The following is a 15,546-nucleotide window of genomic DNA, read 5'->3' on the forward strand; positions in this document are numbered from 1 at the left end:
CCTGTCTAGCCATCGTGCCCCCGACTTCTACTGCACATTCCGTGATAATGAGTGTAAGGTTGTCGCTAGCTTCCTGTGTCGTAAGCTCTGCTTCCTCGGTAACAGCTGAATATCGGTTCTGCAGCGCGATCCTGAATTCTTCTACTTTACGTCTTACTGTCAGCTCATTAATCGGCTTCTTTTGTACTAGCTTGTTACGTTCCCTCCTCAAATCTAGGCTCATTCGAGATCTTCAGTGGTCATACTATAGTTACAAATGCGCTCACAATTTTATCGTTGCTAGCAGATATTGCAACCCCCCCCCTCACGTTTATTTAATCGATTTATAACAAAAGACTATAACCGTCAATGTCCACTAAGGTCGCCAACCCCAACGTTGATTTTGTTCGGAGTTACTGGGTTTTCGTATTTCTTAAGTGATCAATTTGTGTGGGAACGACCGGAGGCGTGGAATGTACAGTGTATGGGTGGTCGTTTACACCACTAAGTGGGGCGGAAGACACAAGGTTGAGAATAGCGTGCGGTGCAGAAAGATACAGGAGCTAAATTATCTGGCTCTCCTTCTGGATTACGAAAGGCACTAGCTGAGCGACTAGCGACACTTATATTTCTTGAAAATTAACAGCGCCTAACGCAGCGGAAGTTGAGCCGGTACACAAATAAATGATATCGGGACCGGTGAGCGACTAATTTGCTTTGTTACACATTAGTGACTGAAAAATGATACCGGAATTACCACCCAACCACCAGGGCTAACCAAAGAAGACCACGTCACCCACGCTGTCTATGTGCGTCGACATATATGAAAAGACTTGAGACGAAATATTGGTGCATATCACTTTCATGTACTATCATGCTACACTGAAAGATGACGGGGCGCATGGCTTTCAGTACATGTCGCGCATCCTCGCGAAGGACCTCGTGTGCTCACTAAGACCGTTACGAGAATTGGTGAGCAACCTTGGTAGGCGGAGGCTATCGTTCTTTGATCGTTTTTTGGGCACTGGGCATAAATAATAAAAACATAAAGCAATATAGCGGCGCGCGCTGTTTTTCACTCCGCGCAGCGGCGAATTTAGAAAACGCTCGCGTGAGCAGGTGCTCAACGTGGCGAAACGACAAACCGAATTGCTCACACGCAGAACGCTGTTTTTCTTCTCCTACAATGTTGGACAGGCAGTTTCGCAACTTGTTCGCACTGCGCATACGCGGCTCGTCGTCAGGATAAGCGGCATGTACTGAGAGCCGCGCTCTCCGTCGTTCGTATTTCAATGAGCCGCGATAGTGCAATAAAATTTTTTTCAACTTTAGTGTGTCTGAGAATACTTAATGAGCAACTTTTGTTAATACGGCAAAGCAGTATATTTCTAAACCCCCCGTTTTCATTCCGGTGTCATCGAGTTACTCGCCGCCGCGCCGGGGCTCCTCCTAACCACCACGGACACCTCTTTCACAACTATTTCCCCCTTCGCCCTCACCAATGCACCTTTGGCAAGTTGCGCAGCCGGCATCTAACGGTGGTAGTGCGGTTATCAGGTCATTGCGACAAATAAACAGAAGCATAGATGGGAGTAAAAAATGCACTGACGACTACTACACTCACTAATGTGAAATTTGTGCGCAGCGCGAGCTGCAGTCTTCTCGGTCTCGCAGCACTTCTGCTGCGTCCCAGGTAGTGTTCGCGTGATCAGCTAACGTACGGCGGCGTGTGCTAGTCTGCTGCTACCTCGCAGTGCGCCTGCGCCGCCGGCCAGCATCAGTGTCGCGAATCGTGTCTGAACCTCCCGCTCAAATGTCACGTGGTTCGACTTAGCCCCGCAGACCGGAGCAGCGAGCATGTTGCTGCATACGGTGTTTGAACCTCCCTTGCAAACGTCACGTGGTTTGGATAGCGGAGAATGGAACAACGTCTGGGGAAAGTGTCAGGGGGAGGGCGCTCCTTTGTGGCGACGCATGAGAGGTGTGATGGAAAGGCTGTGACATAGATGACGCCGTAGCCGCACGTGTCGTACTCCACCTTACCTTTCGGTAGATGGTCTTCGTTTTCTTTCGTCTTTCGTAGCTGCTGCGTTCGCTCAGTCGGTTACGCGGTCATAAACATACACCACTCCAGCGAAGTCTAAGGGACGGCTACCAAAGGGCTGGCCGCTAAAAAGACCCGCCAAAGCTGTTTTCGTTCAAATTCTGGTCCGCCAAGTAACTGCGAATTCCTCCCGGGAGCAGAGAAAGTTCCCCAGTCGGAACGCAGGCTTGAGCCCATATTTGTTTTTCAGCTTGGTAGGCCTTCCGAGCGACATTTTCGCCGATGTCTTTCACACCTAAGTATGCGCCATCACCGGTTTCTGGTTTACATGTGCACGATTGACAGGTAGAAAACGGGGAGGGGGGGGGGGGAGAGAGGCGTGCACACACAGCTATGCCTCATGCCGCTACCGATGAATTGGGGGTTGTGCTGGTGGGAGATTTATATATCGAAATTACAATGCGGTTAGTTGGCTCTTAATCCAGTGTTTCGGGTGTGGGTTGATGTGTTACAGAGACATCTTACACAAACTGTAAGATAGATAAAAGGGGGAAGGAAAACGAAGGCTTGCTGTACGCGAGAATAGAGCTCAAGGGCTTCCAGGTTTTAAATCGTTATGGGACGGATGCACGGCGTCCGTTTGGAGAAAGAAGAATAAGAATTGAAGCGTTCGCCCGAACATAAGTGCGAATGGGCGCAAAAACAACGGAAAGCTGCTGGTACTGCCGTTACCACCTAAAGTTCAGGTCTTCAAGTCGCGGCGAATCGCTCCTAGATGAACAGCAGCTTGCCGGCTTGGAACGCCAATTTGAGCCAATATCTCTTCTTCCGAGGGCTTTCAGGGTATATTTTCGACCGCGTCTGTCACTTTTAAGCATGCGCACTTGACACAGGTTTGGAGTGGAGAATAATAGGAGGTCGAAGGGGGGGGGGGGTGTGTGCACGCGCAGCTCTAGGTTTCATGCCCTTACTGACAGATGAGAGACAGAGAAAGAGAAGAAAAAAGAAAGGAAAGGCCGGGAGGTCAACCAGGCGTAGAGCCCGGTTTGCTACCCTGCACTGACATGTTCGTCGTGCTAGTAGGATGTTTAAACGCGGACGTTAAACGGCCAATGGGACCTGTCCGGAGTCATTAGTGGTAGAGCGGAATAGGTTTGTGTGTTAGGCTATGTTCAGACTACCGACGCAAAAGCCGTATCATGATCTACGGGTGTAAAAAACGGCTGACACGCAGTTGGGTTGGCTGAGACGTGAAGTGACGTCATTCTTTAAAGTTAATTCTTACGACAGTTGCGGCAACAGTCTTAACCCGGCCTTGCACAAACATTAAGAAGCTTACGACGCGGGAGGCACACAGGCAGTTTCATGTTTATCTGCAAGAACAAAGCTTGAATTCTTCAGAGGTTCATTCAGATAATTGCCTAGGAAGTATGCTGCATTGCAAATTAGGATAAACGTGTTTTGTTTTGTGCAATCCCTGGACTACGTCCAGGTTTGAAGCTCGTCCTTTTTCACAGAGGGGAAGGGCACTAATTTTTTTAATTTCTTTGCAGGCACAACCGACGGACATCAGAGTCGTTGAAAAGACTTCTTAGAAACGCAACAACAGTGAAGAAATGTAGCAAGTGAACCGAAGGCGCTGCTTGTGCAAAAATAGTTAAAAGCCCACCCCCAGTTTGCAATAGCGACGCGACTGCAAGCCTGCTCGTATCGTTCGCTCGAAACTACGTTTATTGACGACGAAATGTGAAGTGAAACTATTTTTGTGACAGAGGTGACGTTGAACTCCTTCAGTTTTCTTCTGCTGGGGCATCTGTGCCATTTACGGTGTGAGCTTTGTGGCAACCTAACAAATATGACATTGGCTTGTGTGCCCGTGAGTGGGGACGTTTTTGCACGAACTCAAGAGCGCAGCAGAAGAATTAGCCTTTTACGAGGAGAAAACCCACGTTTTATAGAATAGGCAGCCTCGACACGGCGGCGAAAAAAATGAAGTGCTCCAGCGTGGCCCTGGGCCTCACCGCTGCTCAACTCGTGGCAGGAGTAGGCATGACCGTGCTATCGATTCACACAATGCTGAAGCTGCCATCATTGGCCACCAGGGACTGCCCACTGTGGGCGGCTGGACCGGTAAGTCGTATCTTGCTTCGTTTTTGTGCTTTTTATGTGAAATTCTTGATCCTTGCTACTCAATATTCTTATTTAAAACTCGGAACGTGGGTAAATTTTGAAGCATAAATCAAGAGGATCGTGTATATTGCGGCTTGCTGGTTCACGGTCTTGGAAAATCACCTTTCAAGGAAACTGCACAGAAGAATGGATGTTACAAACATGTCCGCTAATTTACAACGGAACGGAATTAATTGCCCGCTGGACATTGATTGAGAGTATACGATTACCTATTTCGCCAAATAATTCAAAGTTTTCCGGCTGACTAACGCGCTTGAGCCCCGATGTATAGATAAAGCTTCGAAAATATCGCCTCTTCTTGGGTCATTGCAAAATTTATAATGTCGCACTGCTCTAAAGAAGTATGCCACTCACAGGGGAAAATTTGCATAATTAGTGGGTAAGTGATTTGATAGAGCATATGTGCCCCCGCGCATTGTCCTCTCGTACCCGCACACGAGTTGTCTCACCTTCCGTGTGAAACGACTAGAATGCTTTTAATTACAAATATTCCCGCGTAGTTCCTCCGACTGTCGCTTCCTGAAAAGGCTAGCCAGGCCGCTGTAAGCAAAAATGATAACCTTTAACGTTTGATCTAAATAACGCATATTCGAAACTTACCTGCGACAGACCACAATTCGGCACAGGGCGTCGATTAAGGACGAACAACGTACCGTCCAACAAAGGGACTGATTAAAACGGTAGGACATGTTTCTACAGAGAATGACCTTGTAAAGCGTTGTTATTTCTCTGCACGAGCACAGATTGTGCAACGTTTTTCAGGGTGGCGGTTAGTCCAGCTGGTAGTAAATTACGTCTTCTTTTTTTCATTCGTGGCCGTGAAAGTTACTGGGATGAAGATACTCGAGATGGCAATATCCCGCTTCGGCACCTATGGGATGCGGTTCATTCATTGGCAGTATTACAACCCTATCCTTACAGAGGTCACATTGAAGTCACAGCTCCGCCCAAATAAAACCATTCCTCACAACTGAATGATGTGAAAAACGCCGCCCCCCTTTCGCGTATCTTTGCGCTAGAAAGAAGAGGAAACGTCAAAATCATTCCAGGACAGTGCTGATAAGGTAATCAATAATAAGACATTTTTGCACGAGATTTCGGCGCACGTTAAAGATGCCCAGGTGGTCAAAATTATTTCGGAACCCCCCACTATGGTGCGCCTCATCGCCTGAGTTGCGTGGGCGCGTTAAACGCTAGAATCAATCAATCAGTCAATAAGTAATCTTCTTGGAAGAGTGCGTAGAGTAATTGTTTTGTGTTGAATAAACATGAAAAGTTCTTTCACAATACCTTGTTGAAAATTATTATCGCCATGCGTCTCCGATGCATGAAGAGGACGAAGAATAAGATGCTGACGAAGATGCTGAGGGATAGCTCGCGCTCAGAGCTCGCTCTTGCGGCTCGAGGCTGGCTCCTCGAGGAATCTAACGACGAAAACACCACTGGGTGCCACGAAAATAAACCCTCTGCTTCTGCTTGGAGAGCTTCATTTTTCGACTCCCGCCACGCCTTGGCTCAACATTTTTTGGTGCCGACGACCCGGGACCCACAGCGGGACCTGCCGAGAGCATCGAGGCAGCGGAGCCACCATGGAGAAGCTCAAATGCAAGAGGACATCGTGGCGGGCGCAGAACACAAGGATCATCAACGAGGCAAGTGCCGCCATGGCCGATCCTTGCGCTACGGCCGACCAGCTAGCGTCGCTTTACGAGAGACTCAAGGCTAATAACGACGAGCTAAATAAGATCAACGAAGAGCTCGAAGCTCATATTATGGATCAGGGGGCATTTGAGGCCGAATATGCGAGCGTGATCGAGTATCAAGATAACGCGACACGCGTCCTCGCTGAGCTAAAAAGCAAGAGCAACCGCCTTTCCCAGGCAGCTGCACCTATGACAGGACCCGTAGCGAACGTCACGCCCCCAGTCGCTGCTACGACTTCGGAGAGAACCGGGCCAAGCTGACCGAAACTCACCATCACTCCTTTCTATGGGGACCTGTGCCGATGGAATGAATTTTGGGAGCAATTCGACCAAATGATAAACAAGAATAGCGGCCTTTAAGTTTGCGAGAAATTCCACTACCTGCGACTCTTTATGAAAGGAGATGCTGCTTCGGCAATCGGAGGGCTACCTACGACGGAGGCTTGCTATCAGGATGCTCTTGCAATGCTGAAGAAGCGTTTCGGCGATCGCACGCGACTCGAGCAAGAGTATTTCGCCAGGCTCCGAATGATCAACCCGATCAGGTCCTCAGGTGACACAAGTGGCCTTCGCAAGCTCAACGACCAGGTTTTGGTCAACATCTGTGCCCTCGAAACCCTCGGCGTGAAACGGTCCTCCTTTTCGTCGATGCTCTCAGACATCCTGTTGCGAGCCCTTCCGCACGACATCGTGCTCCAGTACCACCGCACGCGCAATGCTGAAACACCTACACCGCAAGCGGATGCACCTGAGGATTTGCCGACAGACCTAGACCGTCTTCTCAAGTTTCTCAGTACCGAGCTGGAGAACCTTGAAAAGAGTGATTTCAGGGGTCAGAGGGGGCGACACACCAGGCTTCAATATGAGGCAGAGAAAAGCATCCACCCTAGAGACTCTAAGCCCACGTCGTGTGTTCTCTCCAGCACTTCAGCGACGTCCGGTGAGGGGTGTGCATTCTGCAAGTCAGAAGTTCACATCATGGAGTCTTGTCCTGCGGACATACCTTCGGAAAAGAAGAAGCAAGTTTTGTCGAAGGAGATGCGATGCTTTCGCTGCACGCTGAAAGGACACCGAGCACGTGACGGTCGCCGCAAGATTACCTGCAATGCGTGCGCCGGTAGACATGCATCAAGCGTCTGTAGCCCGAGAAAGAACAACGCACAGGATTCTCGTTCTCAAGGAAGTCCGAACCCACGCACGACGGTCTGCGCATCAGTAGGAAAGAAGTCAGGAGTTGATGCAAGTGGACGCGTTCTCCTCCAAACTTTCCGAGCCTGGGCAGTAAGTGACAACGCCTGCCGCTACGTCCGAGGCATGTTCGACGGTGGCAGCCAGCGGACATTCGTGACCGAAGAACTTTGCAAACACCTCAAGTTGAAATGCGTCGGATTCATCAATATTGCACTGAACACATTCGCCAACGCCAAAAGTCAACCGGCCGCGAGGCGTCGTATCGTCGAGCTTCGACTGAAAAGCCAATTTTCCGACACCGAAGTTGTCCTCAGCGCCATAGAAATACCACATATTTGCCAGGACATCGACGGCTCGACGATGGATTCGTCCTTCGTTCGAGCTTGCAAAACATCGGGAAAGGACATTGTTGATGAGCTGCTTCACCCTGACGTCATCACTCGCGGTGGCATAAGCATCCTCATTGGATCGGACCAGATGTGGAATATAATGTCTGGCGAATTGGTGAGGTCCCAAGAAAACCAGGCTATGATTGCTGTAAACACTAAACTTGGATGGACGTTTCAAGGCAGCAGCACCGAGTTGACAGCGACAGCAACTACTTCGCGCACGATGGTTTGCGTTCTGAAGGCCGACGTAACCCAATGCGACGATATCATTCGATCGTTTTGGGAAGTCGAAAGCAATGCGATCTTGGATCCGACGAGTAGTGGTACCTCAAAGAGCTCAGCGTTAGAGCACTTCGAGAACAACGGCTCCTTCCGACATGGACGACACCAAGTGGAGCTACCATGGAAAACTACCGTCGAGGTTTCGAACAAGGACATGCAATCCGGAAATTTCGTGACAGAAATCAACTATGTCTCGGTGGCAGGGGCTACCGGTGCTTCAAGCATAAGCAAGCTGAACCCTTCCTTAGATGCGGGCGGTATCCTTCGGATCGGGGGACGCTTAGCCCATTTGAAAGCTGTGAAAATGCAGAAGCCAATCATATTGCCTGCAAATCACCCATTTTCGTTTCTGCTGGCAGCTAGAGCCCACACTCAAGTTCTACACGGCGGCGTGAGAGACACGATGACACAACTACGAGAGAAATACTGGATTTACCGAGCAAGATCCTTGGTGAAGCTAGTGGTCAACGGCTGTCATTTGTGCAAGCGGTTTCGAGTCAGGCCCGGAGATGCCCCGACTGCCCCCCTTTCGAATGACCCCCTATCGTCTACAAACGCGTTTGAGGTTGTGGGAGTGGACTTCGCTGGGCCTCTCTACGTACGATCACCAAGCGGCGATTCCAAGTGCTACATCGCTCTCTTCACGTGCACCGCATCAAGAGCGCTCCACCTGGAGTTAGTCTCTTCGATCACAGCAGAGGACTTCTTGCTCGGCTTTCGGAGATTTGTGGCCCGCAGGGGTTTACACAGGGTCGTGTACTCAGACAACGCCCGAACTTTCAAGAAAGCCTCGGTGGACGTAAAACGAACCTGCCAACTCCTCTCCGATCAAGAAGTCGCTGAGCATTTAAGCAATGCTGGGATCAGGTGGAAGTTCATCGTACCTAATGCCCCGTGGTGGGGCGGTTGGTGGGAGCGGCTGGTTAGGACGGTTAAGCAAGCACTCAGAAAGGTACTGGGGAGAGCCAAGCTTGGGTTTGAAGAACTGGCTACCGTCCTCACCCAAGTAGAAGCCGTTGTGAACTCCAGGCCTCTTACTTTCGTCGAGTCGGACATAGGGAAGCCATGTGCTCTCACTCCTGCCGATCTCCTCCTTTGTCGCAGACTTACGCATGTGCCTACCAAGAGTGACTCGGGAAACGATACAACCACCTGTTCGCGCACGGATGCCGTGCAACGGTATCGGTATCGAGAACGTTTGACAGAACACTTGTGGGCTAGGTGGATGAAAGAATACCTGTTGCAGCTTCGGTCTGCACACTTCACAACGAAGAAAGCGGCCGCTGAAGTCAAAGTAGGAGACGTGGTGTTAGTGTACCAAGAAAAAACACCGCGCCAAATGTGAAAACTGGCCATAGTTCAGGAGGTCTACAAAAGCACCGATGGTATCATCCGTTCTTGCAAGATCAAGCTGCAAGATGGGCTTGTGACGACCAGACCCATACAAAGACTTTGCCCTCTTGAAATTCGCGCCTAGCCATTTTCTCGCGGCCCGGAATGTGTTGAAAATTATTATCGCCATGCTTCTCCGATGCATGAAGAGGACGAAGAATAAACCTAGATGCGACGGAGATGCTGAGGGATAGCTCGCGCTCAGAGCTCGCTCTTGCGGCTCGAGGCTGGCTCCTCGAGGAATCGAACGACGAAGACACCACTTGGTGCCACGAAAATAAACCCTCTGCTTCTGCTTGGAGAGCTTAATTTTCGACTCCCGCCACGCCTTGGCTCAACAACCTGATGACATGCGTTTACTGGAGTCGAGTCTTCTGAGCGATATTTTTATTACTGCTGAAGCAGAGTACATCTGAACTGTTGCTAGGTCATGCATGATTTTATGGATGTGTTTGTCGGTATGAATTCCGTATGCAGAGGGGTCAGGAAAATGTAACTCAAACATGCTTTACAATAAACTGTAAGCACTTGAGGCTGATTCTGTGGAATCGACCGATCCGTCATGGAACGTCGGTCTGTCTGTAAAGGGTATATGTGGACCCACTCACTCTGATTTCTCAGTTAAAGGGACACTAAAGACAAATAGCAAGTCGGGCTTAGACGAAAGTTGAACTGCCACGAAGCCCTCTCAGCGTTTATTCGGTTGCGAAAGCCGCTTCAATTGCCGAGAAATTAGCACTTGAAATACGCATTTTATTCCTTGCACCATTCACTGACGTTTCACGTGGCCCCAACGGTTTGCGGAAGCGAGTGACACAGCGGGTGGTGTAGCACGACAAATAAAACCTACCGAGCGAACCATCGCCTCCGCAAGAGCCACTGGTCGTGCTCTCGTTGCATACGATAACGCAACTTGCCCACCCTGCGCCTTCGTTACCTGCCGCTCTCTGTGCGTCAATTTTGGTGCCGCACGGGCCATCAGATAGTGTCAGATAGTGTCAGATAGCAATGGGAACGTGCCGCGTGGCATTTTACGTTATCCACATAACGTTTAGCGGACAGCGCAACCGCAGCAAAATCGAAGACAGGGGCGCTCTTTTGATTTTCATTCTCGTTATGAAGAATAGGGGTTGAGTGGCTTCGAGGCATAGGGCTTCTTAACAACGTGTCGCCCAACTTGTAACCACGTGCAACGCCAAATTTTTTCATCGCGATATGGTAAAGCTTACTGCGCTATCTGTTCAATGTTTTGCGACGCGAGTTGCCTCTTAGCCCATCTGCCAGAAGTGTGCCTAGCGATCTTACGAGCACCCATATCTTTACTAACGCCTTGGCGCCAGTATGAATTGAAAAACGTGCACAACATGATACAAATATCATTTTAGCTAATTACGCACCTTTGTAATTCATAGCAGAGCACAATTCCCTTAAAGGATGACGCACAGATTTCATAGAACTTCAAGACGATCAAGCAATCAAGAAATAGTTTAGAACAAACCTATCGTCACGGCATGCGCTTTGAGGCAGAAGCGCGAAATAACCAGCGAATAATTGCCTCCTGTTCACCAAAAGAATAGCTAGCACTCACTTCTTGCGATTTACGGGGACGAACGATTATGCCACTTCACTCCGGCGTAAGTCGAGAAGATTCTTTAAAAATTGCGCACACTCTGCATACCCGGTGCGGGGTTGAATCGTCGTTAGTGGTAATCGCAGCATAGTAAGTGCAGTTTCACCTGCTGCACACGTCATCGAATTTTATCGCGAAGAGATCTCGACTGGAACGCGCACACACACACAGCTTTTGCGCGACGTTCTCGCTCTGGTATTCGCCACCTGACTCTGCTCACATCCGCTCCGTCGCCGTTGACGTCATCTCTGCTGGGCGACTCATAGCTTCAATGTTTGATTATTTGCCCTATTACTTTCAGGGTACTGCACGAGAAACTGGTATATTCGTTTTCTGTGGATAGCAATCTATCTATTTAGACGAACTGCGGTTTTGCCATCAGTGTCCCTTTAAGTGCGCGTGTTTTCACTGAAAATTAGGATTCCCCTTCCTTATTTAGTACCACCAAAATTGAATAAGACAAGCCCCATATGCAATTTTTTTTGGCAAGGGGGATTTTTTAAAAGATACGAATGAGAATAAAGTTCAACGAAACCATCAATATGGAAAATCTCTGTGTTACTAATTGAGAGCTTCAAAGCGTACTTTCGTAGCATCAGGACGACGTGCAATGAAATGGCAAGACTGCGAAATACGTTGCTTCAAGATTTCGAACAAGCGGAGCTCTTGCGTGACTGCGAAGAGCAACCTAAGCACGTTTCCCTGTCTTTTGTTTTGCTTTCTATATTGTAGGCATATTCACTCCCAGTTAAGTGATACGAGTGCATTCCCCACCCACACTTGTATAGGTAGCTGCTACTGAGAAAGTAGTGATGGCCTTGACACCCAGTGCAGGTCTTTTTTTCTCAGGGTAATCAGCACCATCTTGTTCTGTGATGTCTTCTGGACCATTGTTCTAATGTGGAAGTCGAGACAGGACCGGTCCTCTAGGGAAAATTCTATTACTGGTTTCCCACATTTTACACACTGTTGCGTTTTTTGTGGAGCATTAGATGGAACTTCTGTAATTTTAAGGAAAAAAACTGTAAAAAGACTGCGCATTTTCTGACACGTCCCCACATTTCGCCATAAGGCATTACTACAATGTCATTTCGCGCTATCCAACCAATTTAATACAAGGGCAATTTACTGAAGAATACACGGAGACGATTTTTGTTTTAAGCGGAACTTAATTGGTTCGGTCAGGAGTAGTTTATTTTCGACAACTTGCCACCTACCATTGTAATATATATCAGACGGTGCGGGAAATATCTTTCTTAAATTCTAAATAAAACACCCCTTGCAAAGCGACGTGCGTGCCAAAAGCAACAGGCGTACATCGCAATCTTACGGAATTTTTCTGACATAACCTGTGACGTATATGAGGAAGATGAGGCAAGGTGAGGTGATGTTTAGGTTCAGAGCAACCCACTGCCTGGAGCCAGTGGTGCTTCTTCTTTTCCTTCTATGGCTGAAGAACTACAAACCGCAAGCGCGCTAGTCCTACGCGCGGGACTTTTAAGCGACCCTTATACGGCGAGTGCCATGCATTCTTAATAACTGAGAACAAAACGCCCGAGGCCTTAAGTGTGTTTGAAGCACGAAGCGTTGTACAGGTTGAAGGGCTGAAAACTACGTTTCTGGGTTGGCACTGCAAGCACGCTGTCACCATTTGTGCGCACATCGTTCAAACGTGTTCTGTGAGACGTTCCAAAGACCGAGACGTTCATGTGTATGAGTTTGGTTGTACGCTTGTTTGTTTGCGTGTTACTTTGCTTTTTGACAGGGCACTGCTTTTATCTGGAGAAGCTGCTGTTTTGCACTTTAAATTTCGCTTCTATTTTCTCCGAATTGATTAATTCGAGTGTTTAACGCGCCGCAATGCAAGGCTCCGGATTATTTTGTCCACCTGGGGATCTTTAACGTGCGCCGAAATCTCGTACACACGCGCGCTTTTGCTTTTCGCCTCCATAAGAAAGCGCTCGCCGCGGCCGGGAATCGAACCCGCGTCCTCGTGATCAGCAGCGCAACGCCTTAGCTACTAAGCCACCGCGACAGGTCCTAAGTCAAATTCAAACTGGGAGTCTGCATTAGCCGCAGTGGACTTGGCTACTTCCCTTGAAGACACCTAAACAGAGATTGCATTGCTTCTGACACGCAGGTTTTTATCTTCCGTTGTGGGGTACCTCGCGTACCAGTCAATAACAGCAAAAAGATCACGCGGACGGCCGGCGTCGTCTTTGCTGACGCGGCACATGCACCAGGAAGCTCCCGGATGACAATATTAGCTTTAACTGTTGTTTTGTTCCACGAATGTACAGTAAGTAAACAAAACAAAAGCCGTCACGGGTGTCTCTCTACGCTTCCGAACAGAAGGTTGACCAAGAAGCAAACTACAAACCACAGAAACTGCATTTTTATTTAAAGAAATAAGTAATTGCATTGAATTAGGGGAGCGTCTGAATTGAAGGCCGATGACCCATACCATTTCGTAAAATAATTAAGACAACAAAAGTGACGTTGGAATACAATAAAGACACAAGAAATATACAAGAAAATTGCAAACTACAGCTCGAAACACTGTATCCAAAACCAAACTGAAAATCTGATGTCTGATCTTGGCCTTGTCGTGACGGCAGGCACCCGTGCCGAATAAATTTAATGCGTTCACCTAAGGGATAGATATAATACATGCACAGCGTGAAATTTCAATACGCTGGCATGACAAAAAAATGGTCGCGTATCTGCTCCTTTTGTTGCAAACGTCGACGAAAAATGATAGTTCACCGGCACCCATGATAGTACACTGGCGTCCATGATAGTGCACTGGCACCCCTGCAAGTAAATACCTCCAAACCCTTTCCCGCGCACCTCTCATGCTGTTTTTCTCCCGTCTAGTTCCTCACAAGATAACACCCTATAGGTTTCCTCAAGTAAATTTAAATTTACCGCCTTCCACGGCACCAAGGGGGGTGCTCCGATGCCAGCGCCGTCGTACAGCAGAGACGCCCATGAATCGAGGAACCCCACCACAACGTTTATAGAATCTAATTGCGCTCTTCCACGAGGGTTCCAAACGGAGCGTAGAACCTATCTAGTGGAACCTTTCGGGGTTGTTGCTGTTTGATTTTTTAAATGCCGCCAGGTAGCGCGGCTAACAGCAGGCGGCAGTTTTCTGCAGTTGGTGAATTATTTTATTTGCATCGCTTAAACCAACCATCCGTGAATTTTAATGACTCAACACTGCAAATACCACTCATGTATTTATTTTCTGCCTCATATTTTTATATCATGCTCTTGTTCACCAATGTTGAAAAGTACGAACATTAACACCGGACGTAGACGTTTAGACTTTGCTGTGGGTATATATGAGACTATTGCGCGGCTTCTGTTTCACTTTGGCCGGGTGGCTTCATATAGTCACAGACAGACAGACAGACAGACAGACCAAAATTTCTGCGTATAGGAGCCCAAGAAAGACTATCATCTCGAAAAACTCGCCGCGTCACGGCGCCATGGCGGCATATCTTCGCGGTGCTGTAACCAACGCGTAACAGCGGCCGCCGCCGCCGCTTAATGCGTGTATTCTGTTAACTAGCTAAAAAACGCGCTGGAAAAGAGACAAGGGAAATGCATTGTTGCAAAACACGCAAGAAGCCGAAAAGCTTATAAGAATGAAAGTGTCCACTTTTGAACAACAAGAAAAAAAAAATGGAGTGAAAGGATGCTAATAAATTTTTTCAATTTATAATTTGTAATTTATAATTTGTGATAATTTTCAATTTATCACAACTAAAACCACTGCCCTATAGCTTCGGCCTTATGCGGTCACTCTATACATGAACGGTGGCTATCCGCAAATTTACCAAGTGTTTAACGTTTCCTCACGCGAACCACGTCCTTATCCTCCTGCTTGAATCGGGTGCCTTTTCTTTTCTTGATAAAAAAGGTCCAATTTTGACAGGAGGATATCGAGAACGCTTGAAGTAAAGAACTCCTCAGGGTGAAAAGTAGATTTAGAGATCTCATGGCTATAAATCTACTCTTTCGCGCCGAATACTTCTTTATTAGAAGGTATTCCTCAGAGTAGAAGTGTTTGCACGACCGAGGTGAGTTTGTCCTTGACTACCGGCTTTCCAATTTTGTCATGAGAGTGCAGAAACCAGTGATGGGCTGAATGATGCGGTCTCAGGAAAAAGTTAAGTGAGCGGTGAAGTACGAACCGGGGGCCTATGGTAACACCTGTCTTGCCGGTATTCCGTGCCTGTTGTGACGTCTTTCGGCTTTTAGGTGCGAAGCACCTTAGGACCTCGCGATGTCCGTCCGTTAACGCCCGTGCGCACATCAGTATAAAACGAATATGTGTATGTCAGACCGCCTAAAAGGTTGCAAAACGCGGTAAAAAAGCAAAAACCATAAGTATCAACGCTAATTCGCGGAAAAGGTAGAGAGAGAGAGAGAAATAGAGAGACCCACAGCACCATGTAACTCAAAACGTGTGTGAAAAAAGGTGCACAAAACGGTAACAAGAATAAAATAAGTCTCTCAAAAGGTTAGAGGGAGAGATAGAGAGAGAGAGACTCACAGCACCGTGTAAATCGAAACAGCTGTGAATAAAAGGTTCTCAAAAGGTTAACAAGAACAAAATAAAAGGTTCACAGAGAGAGAGAGAGAGAGAGAGAGAGAGAGAGAGAGAGAGAGAGAGAGAGAGAGAGAGAGAGAGAGAGAGAGAGAGAGAGAAAGAGAGAGAGAGAGAGTTGCGCTTCG

At 48.1% G+C, this 15,546-nt stretch overlaps 1 protein-coding gene across 2 annotated transcripts in view; it reads left to right on the forward strand.

The window, feature by feature from the left end:
* LOC144164262 (sarcospan-like) overlaps positions 1-15,546 on the forward strand; it is a 91,702-nt gene that overhangs the window by 16,820 nt on the left and 59,336 nt on the right. For both annotated transcript variants that reach the window (XM_077694780.1, XM_077694779.1), the window contains exon 2: positions 3,577-4,153. In XM_077694780.1, coding sequence (XP_077550906.1) covers positions 4,013-4,153 — 141 coding nt within the window. In that variant the 5' untranslated portion in view covers positions 3,577-4,012. The remainder of the gene's footprint in view (positions 1-3,576; positions 4,154-15,546) is intronic.

The sequence above is a fragment of the Haemaphysalis longicornis genome, unplaced genomic scaffold (genome assembly GCF_048455015.1).
Source record: "Haemaphysalis longicornis isolate Haplotype H1 unplaced genomic scaffold, Haemaphysalis longicornis Haplotype H1 scaffold_13, whole genome shotgun sequence".
In the NCBI taxonomy this organism is placed as follows: Eukaryota; Metazoa; Arthropoda; class Arachnida; order Ixodida; family Ixodidae; genus Haemaphysalis; species Haemaphysalis longicornis.